The sequence below is a fragment of the Polyodon spathula genome, chromosome 26 (genome assembly GCF_017654505.1).
Source record: "Polyodon spathula isolate WHYD16114869_AA chromosome 26, ASM1765450v1, whole genome shotgun sequence".
NCBI classification, from domain to species: Eukaryota; Metazoa; Chordata; class Actinopteri; order Acipenseriformes; family Polyodontidae; genus Polyodon; species Polyodon spathula.
This window is the reverse complement of record NC_054559.1, coordinates 6,726,857-6,749,458: the sequence shown is the minus strand read 5'-3', so window position 1 is coordinate 6,749,458 and position 22,602 is coordinate 6,726,857. Positions and strand designations below refer to the sequence as shown.

The following is a 22,602-nucleotide window of genomic DNA, read 5'->3' as shown; positions in this document are numbered from 1 at the left end:
TGCTATTTATCTGTACCCCCCTGACTCCCTCGCTCATCTCTCTGTTGGAGGCAGCAGCAGCAGCACTAGGCGAGGGCAGAGAGATAGAGGCAGGTACTCGACTCTAATCCACACTGGGCCTCTAGCCCACTTCTACCAGGACAGCATGGGACAGCTTCCCTCTGGTTGGTCAGCGTCTACATGCCGGCCACAACTCCACCAACCTGGGCCATTACTGTACGATGGCAACCAGGTCCCCCGAGGAGCCAGCACAGCATGGAGCCAACATAGCACCCGCTACCCCCTGTACCCTGAGCATCTGTACCCACACTGCCCCTACAGCAACTCGCAGTGGGTCTGCTGCCCGGGGGATACAGGCAGCGTGGAGAGCAGTCAGAGGCAGTGGCTGTGCAGGGACACTCCTCAAGATCCTCCTGCATGCAGGGCCCAGCCCAGGGGCTCAGGCCCTCCTGTAGTGGCCGCTGGGTGCCAGCAGGGGGCAGTTTGCCTGGTGGCCCTGGCCATGGCAGTAGCAGGCATTCCCACAGTGCCCGTGCCTGGGGTCTCCAGAGCCAGCGTGATGTGGGCCGCACATCAGTTCCTGGCACAGAACCTGGATTTTGACACAGTGTGGGAAGAGCAATTCGAGGGAGGTCAGAGGTCAGACTGCAGGGGCGAGAAGAGTAGGGAATGGGACAACTGAGGTCGCTGGCAGGATGGGCGAACCCAACCAACCTCTGATATGAAGCTGCTGGAACCACACTGTAGCCCTTATATCTCTGAACCCTAGCAGCAATGCCTCCTGGGATTGGTTGCACAGCAACTGGTCAGTAGCTTCTTCTAGTTGGGCAATTGCCTGGGGAGGGGGAATCTCAAAAGTATTTATTTTTAAATAAAATATTTTTTAATTATTTATATATATAATGTAGTCAAATATCTTAATAACCACTGCACAGGATAAATATTCAGAGACTGGTGGCCCTCTCATACAGCTAGTCTTTAGTTCCTCTTTTCCATTGTAGAACCGCACCAGGCTCAGGAGCCTAGCTGTGTTTCCACTGCAGAGCCCAAGCTGTGCAGCCGACATCACAACAAAGGGCTACTTTAAATATACTACTCTATTATTTACACATGTACCATTCAGTTTGGAATGCATTTCAGATCAGACCAGGATCAATGCAATGCTCCTAGCAGCACCAGTAATCATAGTAATCTCATCATCTTCCAGTGTGAATGGCAGGTACTGGTTCCATATTCTGTCAGCAATACAACGCCCAGACTTTGAATATTTTGCATTTTCTACAAGCACTGTGTACACTGTAATCTTTCATACTGGCCAAAAGTCCAACCCCACCCTTTATTTCTTGTTTGGAATTAAAATGAAATGTAGTTGGTTGGTTCAATTCTCCCCTCATCTCACATGAAATGAATTTCACCCCCCCACCCCCCACGCCCCCCAAAAAAACCACACACACACAACACTGTAGATCTCAATATTATCTTATTCGGGGTATTTTACAGTAACGTGGAAACTGATTTTCTTCAAACAATAATACAATTACACCTTCCGGAGTTTCTTCAAATGGAACAATAATATACATTAGTAATCAAAACAGAGATGTTGTTCAGCTTGTTGGTTAGCTTTTCAATACAATATCCTTCACACAATTATAATTCATTTACAATAGTCCTCAGGTACCGTGAGTAGGATACTCTAGTGACACTGGAATGAGAGCCACGTGCTTCAAGCCAGCTCTTTGGAAGCTAAAAATTGTGAAAAAAAAATCTGTTAAAAATTAGTAATAATTATTTACATACATTTTTTGTGTTTTAAAACAAACGTTTGTATCAAGACTCTATGCAGGCCAACAAACTGAGGGATGAGGTCCCAAAAAGGCAATTTGCTATTTACACCAGCAGACAGGGACACAGTTGAGAAAATTAGATCTATGTAATAATAACACTCAATGCCTCCAGACTATTCATATTGCTACAAAGAAACATCTATTAATCCAGAGCAGGGGGGCTGGTAAAAAGGATTTGCTATGATAATCCACTCATAACTGTATGCTATTCTAAATCAAGAAACATCTAAAACAGCAATATAACTGCTGTGCCTTTTACATATTGTTTCGTTGGGTACTGCATAGAAGATAGACTAATTTTCTCTTTGACAACAAAGCAGAACAGCTGTTTACAAGGGGGCTGTTCGGGTAACTAAAGCTTGGATGATTTACTTAAAAATGCTTACATTTCAAAACATGAGGGGTTTTGTGTGAAACGACACTAATGAAATTGGTCATTGGGCTGGGACCTGGGAGAAGTCTGTCCAACTGCCAAGTTGCTGGGACCTGCAGCGCCCCCTGGTTACACAATTAAAGAATTGCACGGGACTCCAGCCAGAGCTCGCTCCTTCACAGTAATGAAGTTACCTGCAGGCCTTCCAGTAACACCACGCAGAGTTCAGACCCCATTAGTATCTATTAAAGTGATTCATTTTTAACAGGATGACCTTAAAAGGATGTATTCTTAGTGAACATCATAGGGAGAAGATTACCTGAAATCCCTTCTGCCTGCATAAAGTTCAATATAATGATGCAAAAGTATTTTATAACATACATTTGAATCTAATTAGTGACTGATTTCACAGTGTACATGAGAGTTTACCTGCTGTCACAGTAGGCAGAGCAAGAGGGAGACAGAGCGAAAACAGGAACAAGGCATCCGCCACCAAAAGTTAAGCCATGTCTATTTTCATTTAATTACTAAGTATATTTATTTAATTACCCAGTGACTGGCTTGTGTGCATAATCCATCTACTATATCCATTGAAAGTGCAACTACCATCTACTGAGCAAATGCAACCATCACAACACAGTAATCCCAGCAGTAGCCCTAAGCTAACACAAAGTATTAAAACAAGTTATAAGTTAATACTATATGGTAATATTAAAACTACTGTCACATTAAAAGTAAGATAAATTACAACAGTAAAGCACTCCCTTGGAAACAAACCCAAATATTATAGAAAGGCTAGCATGCAGTACCAGGTTTGCAGAATGTGGACTTGTCAGAATAATCCTATGCAGGGGAATACACCTGTGAATGATGCCACCTGGTCTCTGACCTTAAGGCTAGGCTAGCAGGCCTTGAGGCAAGCCTGGCTGGACTGCACAGCATGACAGAAGTGGAAGATTTTATAGAACCGTCTTTTAGAGAGGTGTGCACTCAAATAGAGGAGGGGGGAGAGTGAATAGTCAGTACCAGGTAGGGACTGGGTGCACTCCTTGTCCTTCTATTCAGTCCCACTGTAACTCAAACAGCTGCTGCAGAGCTGAGCTTCTAACAGGTTTACTCCCTTCAGAGAGACACAGCAAGCACAGTGGAGGGTGCTGTGCAGAGCCAGGGCACCATGGTGCCATAGCCCCCCAGAGGAAATTAAAAGAGGAGTAGTAGTCATAGGGGAATCAATCATTAGGAACACATAGTCAGGTGTGCAGCCATGATCCTGAGTCACGCATGGTGTGCCTACCCGGTGTCCGTGTGAATGATATCATGACACGACTGGACAGGCTCTTGGCCTGGACGGATCCAGTTATTGTTCCCGTAAGAACAAACGACATGAGTAAATACAAATCAGGAGGCTCTGCTAAATAAATTTATAGAACTAGGGCAAAGGATTAAAAGCACAGCCACTATGCTAGTTTTCTCAGAAATACTGCCGGTGCCACGCGTAGGGCCAAGATGACAAGTGATGATTTCAGACCTGGCTAAAAAAAACAGGGGGCACAGGGTTATGGGACACTGGGGAACCTCCTCGATGGGCTGCACCTGAACAGAAGGGGATCCAGTGCTCTGGGGGAGACAGTTAAAAGAGTAATCAAGGAGTTTAAACAGGGAATTGAGGTGCAGGAAGAGCTACACTACAAACTACACAGCAAACAAAAAAGTGCAACCAAATTGTTGCTGATGTTCATAAACTGAAATGCCTAAGCATTAGAAATACATTTCTAGAATTACAAGCCATAGTCAATGTGGATAACCATGAAGTCATAGGAATAACCGAATTCTGGTTGACTAATACTGGAAAGTAGTGGCAACAATGAATCAATTTGGATTAAATTAAATGAAAACAAATCTAAAGGTTTAATAGTAGAGTCTGTTATAGGCCCCCAAGTCAGATGAATCATTAAAGAAAGGTGTATATGCAAGCATAAAAAAAATAAGGGACACCCTAATTATGGGAGACTTCAACTTCCCAAACATAAACTAGGATCACATGACCTTAGACAACAGTTCAAAATTGTTTCAAATGGTGAACGCCGAGTAGATACAATTCATGTGTCGATTTGGTATTAACAAACAACGAAGCAAGGATACACAACTTCCAGGTAACAGAATCACTTGGAATAAGTGACCATGATATGATAGTGGCAAATTAATCAAGGGCAGAACAAAAATCAAAAGACAACTGTTTACAATTTCAGGAGAGCAGATTACAAAGGAATGCAACAGAGCTTCTAAATACAGACTGGGATAGAATACCAATAGATAATTAAGTTGAATACAGTTGGATTACATACATTTAAGGATATAATGTTAGAAATGCAGGATAAATTTATCCCAAAAATGAGAAAATGTAAACGTAAGAAAAAGAAACCACGATGGGTAAATCCATTTATTAAGCTGGGTATTAAATACAATAACATTAAATCTTTCTATTAAACCAAAGGGTGCAGCCTCGCAAATAAAGGGCCTGTATTGACTTTAAAAACCAGACTAGGAGAGCGAAAAGAGAACTGGAGAGACACGTTGCAGTAGACAGTAAACTTAATCCAAAAGGGTTTTTTCTTATGTTAATACTAAAATGAAACTGAAAGAGGAACTCAGTAGTTTACGTGACAGCAGTGTTAATTTAGTGACTAAAGACAACCAAATTGCAGATGTACTTAATCAATATTTCATACAAGTATTTACAAAAAAGGATTTATACAATATACTAAAGTTAACAGAATGTACACAAACATCATTACCAGAGTTTGTTATAGAAGAGAATGAAGTAATAAAGGAGCTAGCAACACTTAAAATAAACAGATCCTCAGGGCCTGATGGAATCAGTACAGGAGTCCTCAGGGAAACTAGAGAAGATTTATTTATTTATTTATTTTTAATTTAGTATTTGCCAATTATTTTTATCATTTTTCTCCCAATTTGGAATAGCTAATTATTTTTAGTCTCAGCTCACCGCTGCCACCACCGCACTGACTCGGAAGCGGCAAAGATGAACACACGCTGTCCTCCGAAGTGCGTGCCGTCAGCCGACCACTTCTTTTTCACACTGCAGGCCCACCATGCAGCCACCTCAGAGCTACAGCGTCGGAGGACAACACAGCTCTGGGCAGCTTGCAGGCAAGCCCGCAGGCGCCCAGCCAGACTACAGGGGTCGCTAGTGCGCGGTGAGCCGAGGACACCCAGGCCCATTCGATTTTCAAGGTGTGGTATATGAAGCATAATCAGCAAGTACAGAGAAAAATCATCTGTAATTGACAAACCCAGGACTGGAAGACCCAAAATGCTGTCTAACAAAGATGAGCAATACTTGAAGATAATATCCTTAAGGAATAGAAAGACGCCAAATGTTGAATTGACAACAGAACTGTCAGAAGGCACAGGTGTTGTTGTCCATCCATCAACAGTCCAAAGGATCTTTGACCATTGTTCCATAGTCCAATTTCTGTGTTCTTGTGCATATTTTAGCCTTATTCCCCTTTCTTAACAGAGGTATTCTTACTGCAACACATCCTTTAAGTCCTGATTTCAAGAGTCACCTTTGTACTATTTCACTCCATGTTTTTGCTTCTTTATGCAAGTCAAGGTTGTTATAATAGTAGAACACACTAGTGGAGGCTTAAAGACTACACTTAAAGATAAACTCAGCAGGAATAAATGGTAAAGTAGCAGCATGGATTCATATCTGATTACAAGAAAGAGTTATATCATTATTGGGTATTAGGACCACTGCTATTCTTAATCTATAAGCTATCAGTAATCAGTAAGCTATGCAAATTTGCAGATGACACAAAACTGGGAGGAGTAGTCAACTCCCAATCAGCAACTTCACTAGTAGAAAAGATTTAGACAAGATTCAAGCTTGGGCTGGCACATGGCAGATGAAATTGAATGGGAATAAATGTAAAGTCTTGCACATAGGGAACAAAAAAATTAGAGTCAAGTACAACATGAATAGTAAGAAACAGAGGAAGCTACGTACGAAAAGGACTTGTAGGAGTGGATGAATCTCTAAACCATGCTATAAAAAAGGCAAATAGAATGTTAGGTTATATAGCCAAGAGAGTTGAATTCAAATCTAGAGAAGTTATATTACATTTATAGCTATATTATATAATGCACTGGTGTGACCAAACCTAGAATACTGTGTCCAGCTGAGGTCTCCGTATATCATAAGAAAGATATTGAGGCATTGGAGAGTACAGAGGAGAGCAACATGATTAAATTCCAGGATTGAAGGGTATGTCACATGAAGATGAACTGAAAAAACTGAATCTGTATAGCCTAGAAAGGAGAGTCAGAGAGTTCAATTGTCAAGGGGTTTAACAAAGTAACTGCTTAGAATTATCTTTTTTTACAGGTCACAGAGAGAAGGAGCTTTTTCACAGAAAGGGTGGTGAACCATTGAAACAGGCTGCCTGACAGCTGTTGAAGCAGAGACTATCGGATCCTTCAAGAATAAACTGAATGCAGTTTTTTCTCTGCTAAAAAACCACGCTGGCATGAGTGAATGAGCATAGGTAGGCTGAATGGCCTTTCCTCGTTCTAGAATTTCTTATGTTCTTGTCCCTTTTTTTGTTCTCTATCTAACATCTTCATGTAAAGGGTTTAAAATGTCATGTACATTGTGAAATCAATAGCTTTTTTGATCAGGCACTAATTAGAAAGTTAAAGAAAAAATACTTTTGCATTAAACTGTTACCATGTAAAGTTACAATAATGAAAATATTGTTAAAAACAAAACTATAAACTATACTATGCTGAAAAAAAATCAAATCACATGATATTAATTGGAGTGGTATTAGTTAATACTTGTTTCAGACCTGGATAAGAATCAATTGGGGAAGGTAGTTCAAATATATGGCTAATTGATATATGAATTCCAGTTGTACACGGTAAGTACACATATAAATCACAGTGTAATACATTACTAATCACCATTGCACCTATGTAAATGAATTATGCCATCTCCCCACAACAGTATTAACCAGCCCTACAATTTGAAGACATCTTTCTGCTTATACAGATATGAGGGAGAGGGGGAGATAGGTACATCTGAAAAGTGGGTGTTTCAGGGGTACAGATTAATTCTGACTGGGTCACCCACTGCAAACAAGAAAAAAACAAAAATAATCATTCTCCTTCATTCTATACAAAATAACTGCAGTTACCAGACAGATAGATTTCTAAAGATACATTAGATTTATATCCAAGGCCACTGCGAAATGTTAAGAAGCGAGCGTGAATTGTAGAGGTTTGCAAGACAGTTCTAGATGGGCTTCTTTATCTTATAGGGATTCCACTGTGTGGCTGGGTAGCTTTTCTAAGGTGCTACCTCTGAATGACTGTTTTTACATTTCTACTGTTCTTTGCAAAGAGCTTGGTTTGACAATAGTGGTACTGACTTGAAGTATGGATGCTTTGAAAGTTAAACGAATCAGGAAAACTAGCCCTGATCTGGGGTTTAAGGAATGTTTTTGGCGAGAAGGACACAGGTGAAACAAACCAAAATGTTCTGCAATTTAGTGTAATGCACATTCTAACTAGGCTAAGGGGTTGACAACACCTACGATAAGCCACAGCTGGATTTTTCCATTTTTATTTAAAGAAGTTTACAGAACCAGGGAATCCAACAGGCTTGCATCAACCACTTTTTATTTGGGGCGATTCTCCAGTGCTGTAGAATGCACTATAAAAACCAGCTGTGGCTTATTAAGCAATTGGTTGATTGAATTAACCAACCCCTAAATTACAATTATGAATTAACTGGGGAAAAAAAAAAGAAAAAAAAAAGCTTGCATTTCACCAGGAAAGATGTTGGTTCTCAAAACACATTCTTTGCAACACCATAGTTGTTAACTCCATTTTTTTCTTCCCCGTATTTTTGTTCGTCTCCAGCATGATAAACAGAGATAAACGGCTAACCAGAGCTTTGAAATATACCCTAATAACTAATTGCCAATTTTAATTTCTGCCAGTTCAGGAAATATTGCCCTAGTACTAAAGTATCATCCAAAAACAGTTTCTTCTAATATTTGTAATGAACTTTATAGTTACCAAAGTTTTAAAAAATCATGTCAGGAATAGAATATGGTAGATCTGACAGTATTCTCCCCTTTCCTTGCTTTTATAACTTCGATACTGTGAAAAAGAGTTCAGGAGTATAAAAATATATTATTCCACCATTTCTCTCCATTGCCATGCATTGGACTTTATTCATAGTGCAGTTCTCCCTCTTATCTTGCTATAGTGAAATATTAAAGTGATTTACATACTACAGTACAATTGCCTGCCAACATGCCTGACTGAACAAACCACACTGTATATAAGAGCAGTGAAAACATATTCTTTCACATAATGCATTTAAACTAAATCTTTATAAACTATGAGAAATGTCAACACTAATTTTTAAATTTATCATAATTATATGTTTGTAATGCAGTCGATAATTACACGTCATTTCCCCGGAGAGATTACAGTGTCTCAGCAGTTCTCAATATTTCCACGTGTGCCTGCAACCTGCCCCACAATGTCAGAGCAGAATGTGTAGAACCACTTCTGACTGAGGCAGGCAGTCAGCACAAATATACAGGTATATTATTCTGACTCTGAGGCAGGCAGTCAGCACACATTTACAGTCTATTAAAACTGAAGAGAGTCTGATTCTGCAGCAAAACAAAACTGAACATCATTCAGAAAATATCTTCATCTTTTTCATACTGTGACTTTAGAGGCATCCCAAATTTGAAAACATGTCTTTGCGTAATCCCAAAACAGTGACACTTTAAGGTCTTAAGTGCAATAAACTATTTTTTTTTTTTTTTCTTTCACCGGTGTAAGAATTAAGGTAATTAGGTGATTGACAGTAATCCAACTCTCCCCGAAGTGATTGCCTGTGTACTTTAGTTACCCAAGTATATATAAGTGCAGCACACAGTACATAAGAGAATATGCAGTACTACAGTGCAATTTAAATTAAGCTTTTAGTCTATGCCTTTTAAACTCCTGAGAAACTCTCAACTTCTCTTAATTTGCTATAGCCAGACTCTCACTAAAGAGTAGGTCACTCCTACCAGCTTTACAACTCCTGTGTGCTTTCCTCTTTCTAAGCCAGATTTTACTGTACGACAGGCCCTGTGGATTTTTTAAGACATGTTAGTTTTAATTCACAATTGAAAGTTTACACCTCATTTACATTATTTTCAACACTGTTCTCCCATTTTGTAAAATAGGCTCAGCCTATAGCCACTGGAATACTGTATTGCTTGCATTTTATAAATATCGGAGACCCAGGGTTTACGTGAGAGTTGGTTTGGAGTTGGTGAGATTGCCCCCTGTTGGCAGGGTGAAGCTTCACTGGCACACTGCTGAAGAGGACCAGCCCTTTGGCCCTCGCTCTGCAGCACAACCAAGGGGACTGGCCCTCCAGGCCATAGTTGGCGCTCCCTTATGTACAGAGCCAAAGCAGAGGAGAAATCACTAGCTATATCTCTCTCACACACACACACACACACACACACACACACTGAAACAGACACACAGGGGTTAACATGTGCATTGCTACCTAGTCAGGCACAGACTGAATATATACATGCAATACAACAAATGAAATGGTAGGCTTGTTTGAGGAAAAGGTTGCTATATAGGCAGTTAATGCTAGTCCTAGAATCGAGCTGACCAGATTGTTTGGTACCTCCCATTAGGAGAACACCCTCAAGTGATTTTAGTTTAAGTGAAGCCCATTTAGCCTGCCACGAAGCATCATGGAAGTAATATTTGGATTCCCCATTAAACTGGTAACGGTACCCAGTGGTACACAGTTAGTACTGGTCTTCCAATAAACTGACAGCGATATGGCAGGATAAATGGGCTTCATCTGGAATCAAAGTGAAAAATGATACGTTATCCTAAAGTGAGCGAAGCAAATGTGTTTTAAGCTTATTATTTCACTTATAAAAGGGGAAGCCAGCGTGTGGACATGTGAACCCCTGATGGGAGAATCTCTCTCTCTCTCTCTCTCTCTCTCTCTCTCTCACACACACACTTGGGAAAGCCAGGCCCCTCCTTCTCTGGTGTCACAGGAAGTCACAGGAACCACTCAGTACAGAAAGACATAAGTCCCTTCCATTGCACTCCCCACTGGTGTGCCGACCCCGGGATACAAACAAAGTATTTACAGACATGACCAGCCCAAGACCAGGGATCCAAACTCATCATGTGAGCCCCCTCTTCTACTCCCTCACAGTGATGGCTCAGTGGTGATGCAAGGGAGTGGGGGGCTCAGGGTCTGTCTCCAGGGAGGGGGTCCTACTTCACCTCCAGGATAGAGGGGTTGGACTCCATGATGGCTACAATGATCCGGTCGATGTACTCCTGCAGTCGGAGGTTGATATCTTCTTGCTTGTGGATCGCTTCCATCAGCTGTAGGGGATATTAAACAAAATTAAGCTCAGCATCTTTTTTCAACCACGGGGGCTTGACATGACCACTAGGGGTGTGCGACTTCAATCCTACCCTCTCTATCTGTGGCAATGGGAGAGAAATTACAGTTAAACGTTCACTTCTGGTCTTTCTTCAAAGTGCAATTTTTTTAAAAGAATGCTGGAATAGTTATTAATCGTGGTACACATTGATCTAAGCAATGTGGACGATTGAAGTAAGGTGCAAGGCAGTGACAGTGATGGAGAGCTGAGTGGATACCTCGTCCCGTGACACAGAGTTGATCTCTGCTGCTAGTGACTCCGAGAAGGAGGCTGAGAAAAGGTTTTTGGCTCCCTGGATGCTCAGGTTGATAATTTGCCCGTTGAGCTCATCATTCTGCTCCTTCAGGCTGCAGTTATCCTGTGTGGAAAGACAACAAAAATTGGGATATTACCTTGAAACAAACCATTTCTTCGTAAAATGAACAAACCCATTGATAGAAAATGTAAAACATATGGGGTACCAATGCACTTGTGCAGCGGCTTGCTGGCTAACTTCCTCATTACTGGAAGACAGGACGATTATCCATTCCGATAATATTGTTAGATATCTGTACTTGTCTGTCTAAAAACCTGTCCCAGTGAAAACATATAATGGTTTATATGAAATACAAGGGTTTATGATGATGCCATGGTTAGTAATTGTACACATGTCCCGTCTTCCCCCACCCCCCCGAATCTTATCCGGTCAAAAGTTGTGCTAAAGAATGTCCTTACCACGTTTCAACACAACTGGATGAGTAGTAATGTAATTCCATGTAAAGTGAGACCCACACACAGGCACAATCGCCTCCACCCTGTCACGCAGATATTCACAGCTTGGGGGAATAAAAAGCCTCAGCAAGGTAACAGGTTACCATGGAGGGGTAGGAGGGTGAAGCTATACCTGTTTGAGTCTCCGCACCTCCTGCTCCAGCTCTGCCTCTCGTGTGCGGCTGTTGTACTCCTGCAGCCCTGCGCTGGCCGATCGTCCGCGCCTTGCCTCCGCCTCCAGCTTGTACAACTGTAGGAGCTCCAGCTGCTTCCTCAGATCCTCTATCAGCTGCGGGGACCGCAAAGAGACATATATTTACTGGTCTCTCTCAGCAAACGCAAGGGTAACATTGATTATGACTATAGCATCTAAACTGGCAAACAAAAGGGCAAAGCCAACATGGCCTTTAGTTCAATCAATTTGTAGAGGGCACCAAGGACACTGAACTGAAGTTGAGGCCAAAATGTAGGATGTTGTGTAATTTAAACCTCCCGACCAGCAATCCACCAGCAGTCTAGATTCGATTCGAGTCTGCGAGGACGTAGCTCCCTGCGCTGATGGCATTGGCTGCTTTGTTCAACTTTAAACCTTAGAGGTCCATTTATTCAGTGCTTGTCAGGTGCGTCAGGTCCAATTTGTTTTCACATGCCCCACTCCCCTGGTAACAAGCCCCCCCCCCCCCCCCCCCCCCCCCCCCATCCCCACACAGTAAAACAGGTTTAAAAGGCACTGCATGGCATAAATCCTCTCCTGATCACTCGTTTTATCACCTCCTCAATGCAATCCAAGTCCTTATTTTATTACTATAACATCTTAAAAAGCTCTGCAAATGTCTGTGATATTCTTTGAGCTATCTCCTTTGTTATGTGTCCGTGTCACCTCTGTGGTGCTCTCTGTATTGCTCCGTGTCACCTCTGTGGTGCTCTCTGTATTGCTCCGTGTCACCTCTGTGGTGCTCTCTGTATTGCTCCGTGTCACCTCTGTGGTGCTCTCTGTATTGCTCAGATTGCCCCTTTTTTTCGGCTTCATTCGGCTCCTATCGGTCTCACTGGGCCATTCAAAGGTTTTCTCTGCTTTTTCCGGAGAAAAAACACCTAGAGACCTGTGCTTTACATCTCTTTTTATGATGTCGGACAGGGTCCGGGTGCGACAGGGAGAGGTTCCAACATCGGACTGGAAAGGGAAAATTGTAATGTCGGACCTGGACTGCAAAGGTTAATAGCATATATTCTACACAGTTTAACATCAGCTAAACTCAGAAATATCATTCCTGCGTGTAACATACAAAATGCAGAGGCGCCGTGTTGCATTTATGGATGAAAAAACTGACAAAACATATTTAATATAAGATGGACAAATAAGGATAATAAACACTATTACAATGTAGAAAAGTATTTTGGTGTGCCTTTTCATATTGCCTTTTTTGTGTGCAAGGCCTCAGGACTCTTTTCTGAAATGGCTTTGTTACACACAGTAGAAATCCAAGGGCTTGAAAGGGCTGTGTTTGTTGTTTTTTCACCGCTGATGCGACTTAACCACGCAAACACATAATGGTGTTATTGTTTGGATCAAACCCTTCCTAATTTGGTATGTACAGGCGTCTCTAGTTTCTGTAGTGAAATGGGCACTGGGACCATAACTGATAGGCATGGCTTGGTGGTCTAGTAGTTAAAGAAAGGGGCTTGTTACCAGGAGGTTCCCAGCTCAGCCACTGACTCACTGTGTGACCCTGAGCAAGTCACTTAACCTCTTTGTGCGCAGCCCTTCGGATGGGGGTTTAAAACCGAGATCCTATTGTAAATTATTATTATTATTATTATGATTATTATTAATAATCATAATACTAGTAATAATAATAATAATAATCATAATAGCAGCCATGAACATACATTTTGATAGGCATTGCTGCAATTGAGAAAGGCACCCACAGCAATTGCCACATGGCTGCCTTTAATTTCGAGCCCTGCTATATAGATGCATTTTGCTACACAGTACTTCTTGTTTTTGTAAAGGAAGAATTAAATGTGCACTGTCAACATATTGTACGGCTTACTGCTTTCTTGAAAACAAACTAAATGATCTGAATACTATACAAAATAAAAAACAGACGGTCCAAAGCATAAGGCAGTTATGTTTTACACATAACCCACTGCACACACAGCATGGGCCTCCCTTAGTATCGTAATCATTCCCTTAATGTGTCTTATTTAAATATTCATGACCAACCAAGATAAAAATTCAATTCAGCAATAACTTTACCTTATATGCTTTCACACACTCACCTCCTGTGTAGACTCCTTTTCCTTCTGGTTCTTGTGTTTCTCATGAGCCAACTTGTCTGCCATCTTCCCCCGGCTCTCCAGCTCCTCGTTCAGTCGCAGAGTCACATCTTCCACCTGGTCCTGGAGCTTCCGCCTCTCCTGTGGGGCGAGAGAGGGTGCAGGTCAGTGACTGAGGCAGTGTGGCCGGAGCTCAGAGCTGAGGGACTGGGAGGGTGGCAGTGTGTTTAGAGCGGAGGGACTGGGAGGGTTTCAGTGAGGAGGTTACAGCAAAGGGACTGGGAGGGTGGCATGTGTGGCGAGGTGTTTAGAGATGAGGGACTGGGAGGTAAGCTGTGTAGCGTGGTGTTTAGAGAGGAGGGACTGGGAGGTATGCTGTGTAGCGTGGTGTTTAGAGATGAGAGACTGGGAGGTAAGCTGCGTAGCGTGGTGTTTCGAGACGAGAGACTGGGAGGTAAGCTGCGTAGCGTGGTGTTTAGAGATGAGGGATTGGGAGGTAAACTATGGGACACAATGTTGTGAGATGCAAGACTTGTTTTGGTGTTTGAGCAATGGTACAACTAGGTTTCATCATAAATGGAAAAGCAATTCTTAAGTTAGACAGAGTATGTAAAACTCCAAGGTGTGGTATAAATGATATTTGAAAGCAGGTATACAGTCTGCCTGCACACCCACTCCTCACACACTGCAGTGACTCTGCTGTTCCCTTGACTGGGTGGGGTAGTCCCTCACCTCCTCCAATCTCTCGATGTTGGCACGCAGGCAGGGAACACATGACTGCAGCTCGCTGTTCGCCTCATCCAGCTGCTGCAACCTGAAATATCACAAACGCAGGGCAGCTGCAGCCTGATCAACACAACACACACCTTCTTAAACTTACAAGTTAGTGTTTGCAAATAAAAGCCACCAGGTGGAAGCATGGTGCTTTGCCGCACATCACTATCAAAGCACTGCAAACCTTCTGTGAAGACTCACAACACAGTACACATGCCCTGCAAGTGTTTAGATCCCTGAATTTAAATTCCAGAGCGCAATCTAATAGATGATTCTTTGACACACACTGATTAATCCTTTCTGTCCTGGACAAACCTTCAGCTAGGGTCAGCCTTAAGGCAAGGTGAGCGAGGTGGCCGCCTAGGACCCCCATGCTCAAACAGACTGCCCTGAGATTTAATGTGTTCATTACATGCACAAGCCTCCTCATTTACTGCGAAAGTTAAGCTTTGCTAGTTTAAAAAAAAAAAAAAAATGATGATGCTTTGGTTAAATACATATAATCACAGATTTATGTTAAACCTAAAATCAGTTGTTGCAGCTAATGTCAATGTAATCCATTAATACAATTCAATGTAGCTGAATTCACAAGCTATTGTTTCATTAATATGTTGAACGTTTGGGCTACTGCTGATCTGCCACCTTAGATTTCTTAATATAGCAATTTTGGTGTTATGAGATATTATATATATATATATATATATATATATATATATATATATATATATATAGAGAGAGAGAGAGAGAGAGAGAGAGAGAGAGAGAGAGAGAGAGAGAGAGAGAGAGAGAGAGAGAGAGAGAGAGAGAGAGAGAGAGAGAGAGAGAGAGAGAGAGAGAGCGAGCGAGCGAGCATCAAAAGAAACTTATCACTATTATAAACACATTTATTTTCGGAAAAAATAAGGTATACAAGTGATGGACGTTGACGAAATGTTTTTGGTTTCTTTTTAATCACTTGGTCATTTATCCTTGACCATGACACGCTTGAGTGACTATGACTGAAGCATATGCACTTAATCACCCAGACCATCTGGTGGTTGATGTAAGCCACCACTGTGGTGTTGTCTGTGTGGATCAACATGTGACTCCCTTGTATCACCAGGGAAAAGTGCTACAGGATCAGATCAACTGCCTGCAGCTTCAAAACAAGCCCTGCACTCCCTTCCATTCTGAAAGTTGGAAGCGTCGGTGGTCACCACCTCATGATACTGCAAGAACTGTGCCTAAGCACAGATGAGCTGATTATTTCCACCACAACAGACTTCCATACAGTGATGAGACACTGAGAAGGCGGTGTCTGTCAACGACATGGTAAAGGACCCTACAGGTGAACCAGGTTTGGAGAAGGCGCATTTGTAAGAGCCCTAAGTGAAGGATCCGAGATGCTGTGCCATCAGACCCAGATGTCTCTGAAATGTCTGTACCCTCACTGTTGTGATGGGCTGATAATGCTTGTAGAATCGAGGCTGACACCTAGATAGATAACCCATTGAGAGGGCATCAGCCGGCTTTTTAAATGCTTGCAGAATCGAGGCTTACACCTAGATTGATAACCCTTTGAGAGGGCAAGTAAACCACAAGTATTTCCTGTGGCCGGGTCTTAAATGGAACCTTTGTTCAGATTGAGATGTCTGAGATCGGTCTGAGACCGCCATCCTATTTCTGCACCAGGAAATAACTGGAATAAAACCCTTTTCTTTCGTTGAGAGGGTGATCAATTGAAATGGCCTCTTTCTGCAGCACGGTCGATACCTCCTGAGACACAAAAATAGTGCCTTGAGGGTTCATAGCTGCTGTTATGATCATGCCCTGAAAGGGAAGGGGGCCAAACCAAAACTGCATAGTAGTCGGCCCTGAGGGTGGTAAGCACCCAGGTGTCTGTGGTGCATAAAATCAGCAAAAATCCAGATGGGCCTGACAGAATGGGCCTGAACGGCGATTGCAGCAGCTTCCTCGTCGTGCACCCTGAAAATAGTTCAGCTCATTAGGTCTAGCAGAGGCTTTATGATCCTTCTCGAGGCGAAGATGACCCCTAACACAGAGGGGGCTCTTAAAGGAGCAGCTTTGAAACAAGTGCCCAGGTAATTAGGGCTATAAGAGATATATCCCATTCAGTAATGGTTACATTTCATACTTGAAAGGGAACCAAGAAACTGCAGGAACTTTTCATCTATAGCTTTATTTTTTAAAAAGGGGGACCAGTGAGTGAAGACAGCTCTCTGATTAGCTTTGTGTGCCACTGACCTGGCTTGCAGGTTCTCGATCTCAATACTGCGCTCTCTCTCCACCTTGCACAGGACCTCCTTCTGCCTGCGGATCTCAGTGAGAAGGGCCTCCTCAGCGCGGGACTCCTGTTCCTTCAGCTGCTCCTCCAGAGCATTCGCCCTTTGCAGGGAAACCAGAGCAAGCAAGTCAGTAACAAAGATCCACACAAACACCCCACCAATACTGTCCATATAAGGAAAAATGTACCATGACAAGCACATCCAGTTAATGGAAACGTGGCATACAGTAAGTAGCACAGATTCAGATACCTTCACTAGCCTGTGCGGAAGAATGGATTTTCAAGTTTCACCATAATTGGCTAAACATTCCTTTAAATGTATTCATAGCCTCAGCGCCTACCTGTGCACGAGCTGCAGGTTCTCATGTCTAAGACGGGTGTGCTGCTCCCCATTCGCTGCTGAATCCTTCTCCAATTCTGACACACGCTTCTCCAAGAACATGACCTGCACAAGAAACACAGCCTCAGTCACCTCACACATCACAAGACAAACACTGCTTCAGGTCATCTCACAGACCGCAGGAACATGCACAGGACAAACACAGCCTCAGTCACCTCACACACCACAAGAACAGGCACTGGACAAACACAGCCTCAGTCAGCTCACACACCACAAGCACAGGACCTGTACAGGACAAACACTGCCTCAGTCACCTCATATACTACAAGAACCTTACCACTCGGCGCACACACACACACACACTCGTTCAATCAGGTCTGACTGCTGAAACAGAGGTGCCAGGATTTACTAATAAGCCAACTGATTATCAAGGTGGTGGGATTAAAATCTGGTTTGAATCCTAGCTATTCAAAAGGCCAAAGAGAGGTGATCTCACAACAGAAATATATGCTCAAGAAAAGTAAGCAGCAACCATTACTCCCACAGTATTGTGTTTGAAATGCCTACATATTCAAAACTGAAACAAAAGAACAGAGGTCAGCAGCTATAATGCTGCACATATTAAATGATGAGTTGGCTAGCACTGTTTTAAACAGATTATCGACACTTCTTGTTAAGTTACTGTCCAGGTGCTTAGGAAACTTGCATTAAGCATATTCTACAATGTAAGCTGTATTGTATTGCTAAGATGCGCTGTGCTCATCTTCCCCCACCAAGCACCTTGTCAGTCATATCAGTCTCGGCGAGCTCCATGATGTCTCTTGACAGGTCCTCTATGTTGTCCATTGTTAGCGTGCTGGTCTGGTGAAGGTGCCTGTCAGGGAGAGAAGAGGAGTCAACCACCCTTTATCTATGACTTGGCCTAATGACAACCTCAGAACAGCCTTGTTGGAATTCTAATACAATACATGATAATGCAATGCTACTATCCACTTCTACACCAGTCTGTCAGGCTCGTTGCTGTGCCAATGTCTTTGATGATATAAGACTGAGATTCCACCCTCAGATCCCAGCTGCCACACCCTGCTCCCTGTTCGGCTCACATACCTCGCCATCTTCCTGCTGGAAAGCCTTTTGCTGGAGCTGCAGGGTTAAAAACAGGAAACAAAGTCAGGAACAGGAATCCAGGGCTGAGGGGGAGCAGGAAACAGAACCCTGCCCCTGTACCCCCTCCCTCCCAGAGCACTGGGGGTTGACGGGTCACAGTCTACCACTGCTGCTCAGGACACACAAACATACAGCGCGCCAGGAGCCACACCACAAAGGGGAGCTGTGGGACACCGAACCATTCACTGTCCACTTGAGAGCCCAAGTGATACTGTTCTCACTTTCACCACACAACAAAGGACTTGTAGGCCTAGACTGAAGTAAAACGGTCTCCACAAATTGACAGTATTTTATATAAGAATATTAATAAACATATCTTCAGCAACTGTTGTAAAAACATAATTAGTGCCATATTATTAAAAATGAAAATGTAACGCACTACAAGGACATCATTTAACATACAGACATGCTATATCTCTGTCGCACGGAGGATGACTTCAAGAATATTAATGTAATAGAGACCATGCAACCTACAGTACAGGTATTAGTACCAGGTAACTTACATTGGATTTGAAATATTTGCATATATCTTGAATTAACAAATCAAAACAATGAGAAACAAAAGGTTTTCTGAACAATAAAAGGGGTAAGTGATTGTGTTCAGCTAATAAGGAAAAGCATTTGTTTCCCTCCATCAGACATACTGTCTAGCTGAGAATAAAAGCAACTTATTAATGACTCCCCATTAGATTAGGGCAGCAATATTCGAATCACACCAAGCGAGCAGGAATTGATAAAGGTGACAGTTTTCATGAACACACACACACACACAGTGACAGGAGATGAGCAGGCGACATGCGTTACCTATTCATTTCAAGGTAATTCAGGCGGGCAGAGAGGTCCTCAAGGCGATTAATTTGTCTGTGACACTGGCTACAAAAAAAGTCCAGCACCTCCTCCCTAAGAAAGCTCTGTAAGCTTGCAGAGAAAGAACCAGCGCTGGAGAGTGAGAAAGAAAAAAGAAAAAAGAAAAGAAAAGAAAGAGTGATCACAAGGGTGTGTGTTCCTGAGCAATCCCATTTCCCTGCCATCACTATTTGAGACAAGGCTTCCAGTCTCTGCATTACACAATAACGTTCACCTTGGAGGGGGCCATAATATACATATAGTAGGATCCCTCATTCAGACGATACACCAGGCAGAGTTGTCACAGTACCACTGAAATGAGCCACTAAACTAGAACCACAGAGCCGATTACTTGTTAACTGAGACAAAGCCATTATATAAAGAGCAAACTGCATAACACAAGTGTGATAGGACAGCATCATGGGCAAGGCTGTTATTACCAGGAAAGGAGACACAGCAGCTGCAAGTTTATGCACTAGTGCACTCTTTTAATAACTAATAAAACAACAAACAAAGCACTCTAAACAAAATACCAGAGAGGCACGGTGGCATTAAAACAATACAGAAACACATTAAATCCCCTGTGGTTTCAGGCCAAGCCACCACTTCCAACACTGCACCACACTCCCCTAAACACCAACACCACAGCACAGCAAAACATGTTCCTCCACCAACAACATTAACACCTGTGACTGGAGCCTAATTAAATCATCACTCATTCAATGTACGGCACCAGCCACATTCCCATGTGTTTCTGCAGGAAGGAATTCAAACCCCTCCCTCCAACCCAAGCAATATCCCCAACACCCCACCATGTGATGTGATGGAATAAAATAAATTCTTAGAAGAATCCATTGAAGATCTCCAGAATTTCTTGATTAATGCAGGCCAAGTCCTCAAAGTTCATCTGGTTTTCATAGCACTGTATTATTCAGGTATTCCCTTTTGAATGTACAGAAGATTTCTGTCCTGATGAAAGCTACAATATGGCAGGGATACTGCAATAGCCCAAGGACCAATATGCTCACCCCCCATGCCAAGGGTGAAAGACAAAGTGCATTAGCCCAGCACTACTTAGTAGCTCAGACCCCTTGTTCCCAGAACATGTGGTAAAAACACAGCCTGATAAAATTAGCACGGCTCTAAAAGGAATAATAGGAATTAAACATGAATTCCGACTACCAGATTACAAATCCTGGATAAACTCAGAAAACACAGATTGCAGATAAGGGGTATGCAGTTAAGTGTTAGAGAAAGACAAAGTGAGGGTTATCAAGATGCACTGTGCTAGAAAAGACAAAGGAATAACTAGAATAATCTTGAAGGCAGTGCTCCTTTAAACCTTCATCCAGAACCTATTTACATATATGGTTTAACCTCTGAAACCTGGACTGGTATAGCCCTCCAGGACTGGGCACCCCTGCTTTAGAGTAATGAAGAATTCCATGTAGATAGGCAGTCATGTCAGAAGTTCTTTCTACCTGGGTGAGAGCAGCATGGAGCCCTCAAGCTGGCTGGTCAGACTGGTGTCCGCATCTGGTCCAGTGGTGGAGGTGTCAGCTAGCAGCTTCGAGTCACGGCCCTCCCCGATGTCCTCAAAATGCTCCTCTTCCCCACTGATCACTGTCACCAGGGAGTGGTTGTTGAGTTCCGAGTCCAGCGAGAGGCGGTGCTGGTGGGGCCTGGGGAGAAGGCACAAGTGTCAAACACCTTGCTACTACACAACCCAGCCTGAGGCCTAGTCCCGACAGTGTGCCATGTTCACAAAGTATTAACCCCAGTGCTAACACAAGAAAGCACAACACAAAGACTTACACTCGAAGAATGCTTTTGATAATATTAGTAATGAAACAGTCAAAAAGTAGGCTAAAAACTTGAATGTGGCCTATTTATTTTACTTTGTGTTCTTTCCTCTCCTTTGTGTAGCACTTTGGAATGACTGTCTTGAAAACAAAATTGTACTGTAACCAAGAACAGCAGCATACAGTTATTACCAAAATGTGAATGTCTCAAAGCATGTAGTCTTGGAAACCAAGAACTCTGACTGACAGAAAACTGGATAATAACTTCATCGACCTAAGGCTGAAAATGGTGAATGGAGTAACTGCCACAATGGAAACACAATTTTTGGAAATTGCAGGATTTGTAAACCAGTTGGATTTAACAATTCTATGGGCAATTAAGCCCATCCTTAAGGAAAGCAGTACCTTTGTGTTCTGTCCTGACTGGAATTCAATATAAGCCAGTCACCCACAGAGGAGAGCATTAGGGACTCCAAGCCTGACTATGAAGCAGGATACGCAGACACAATAAAGGAACCAGAGGGAATCATTACAGGAACAAGAGTGGATGTTCTACAAAGTCAAATGGAGAGCATGCTGCACTGTAGCAACACAATGTGAATTAAACCATGCCTGGGTCACAAGCACAGCAAAACCTGGAGGACTGAACTGAAGGGAGGGTGGTGGTGTTACTGTGAGCTTATTGGCAAACATCCGTCTGGGATTGGAGAGGGACTGATACAGCAACTCTGGATACAAACACTGCACTCTACTACATAACTGGAGCTCCATCGCCACCCTGTAGCTGATCTGGGTTGGAGCAACGTTGTATTTAAGAGGAATGACATCTTCACTATCGGAGGAAGGTGGCAGTTCTGTGTAGCACTACTTCTAATCAGTCTTAAGAAGAGCTCTGAGTCTGTGATAATGGACTGCAAATTAGTTCACAAGGTAACTTGCTGTATGGTCTCTTTTTTGGTCAGCTATTTGATCAGTGTTCACAGGTATTCAATTGAAGCTGCTCAAACTGTGTGGAATGAGACCCTACACACAATGTATTAACTTATAAAGCATTTTCTCATTCTTTGTATGTTTCAGTAAATGTACCAGACACATTAAAGCAAAAAACTTTTGAGTTTCTTTTCTGCACTTTCACTGTTTTCAGATACTCGCTACAATCAAATTAAGTGGTCACAAGGATATGCTACAGCGATCCATTTCTTGTATGTGATATAGCCAAAGTCCCACTTACCTGAACCTCAGTCCAATGCAGGTACTCATATCCGCAGAATGCAATGATGGAGTGGACAAGGAGTGCATAGCTTTCCTGACCCTGAATCTCAAACACAAAGCAGTAGCAAACCAGACCAGACCCAAAGCGCAACACAGGTGAAGGGGTAGGTTGAAACGCAGGTTGTGTGGTGTGGTGATTCTGAGTGGTACACAGCAGGTTGTGTGGTGTGGTGATTCTGGATGGCACACAGCTTTGCTGTAAGGGAACCTGTGTCTATTTACCCTACAAAGGGCCAACCTTTTTAATCTCATTTGTAACCCTAAAACATGAACCTAACTGACTGCAACAACACACAGCTCCTTTTCTGTGAAGGGATGGGTTTCCATTGCAAAAAA

At 42.7% G+C, this 22,602-nt stretch overlaps 1 protein-coding gene across 3 annotated transcripts in view; it reads right to left on the bottom strand.

Moving 5' to 3' along the window:
• Positions 1–5,729: 5,729 nt before the first annotated feature.
• The window catches only part of LOC121300838 (rab11 family-interacting protein 3-like), a 70,029-nt gene continuing 53,156 nt past the window's right edge, over positions 5,730–22,602 (bottom strand). For 2 of the 3 annotated variants that reach the window (XM_041229759.1, XM_041229760.1), the window contains exons 5-15: positions 20,674–20,874; positions 19,151–19,285; positions 18,287–18,322; positions 17,960–18,053; positions 17,181–17,284; positions 16,800–16,940; positions 14,514–14,595; positions 13,785–13,922; positions 11,635–11,790; positions 10,969–11,109; positions 5,730–10,689 (exon numbers count right to left, since the gene is read on the bottom strand). In XM_041229759.1, coding sequence (XP_041085693.1) covers positions 10,576–10,689; positions 10,969–11,109; positions 11,635–11,790; positions 13,785–13,922; positions 14,514–14,595; positions 16,800–16,940; positions 17,181–17,284; positions 17,960–18,053; positions 18,287–18,322; positions 19,151–19,285; positions 20,674–20,874 — 1,342 coding nt within the window. In that variant the 3' untranslated portion in view covers positions 5,730–10,575. The remainder of the gene's footprint in view (positions 10,690–10,968; positions 11,110–11,634; positions 11,791–13,784; positions 13,923–14,513; positions 14,596–16,799; positions 16,941–17,180; positions 17,285–17,959; positions 18,054–18,286; positions 18,323–19,150; positions 19,286–20,673; positions 20,875–22,602) is intronic. The other variant, XM_041229761.1, reaches the window with a different exon arrangement.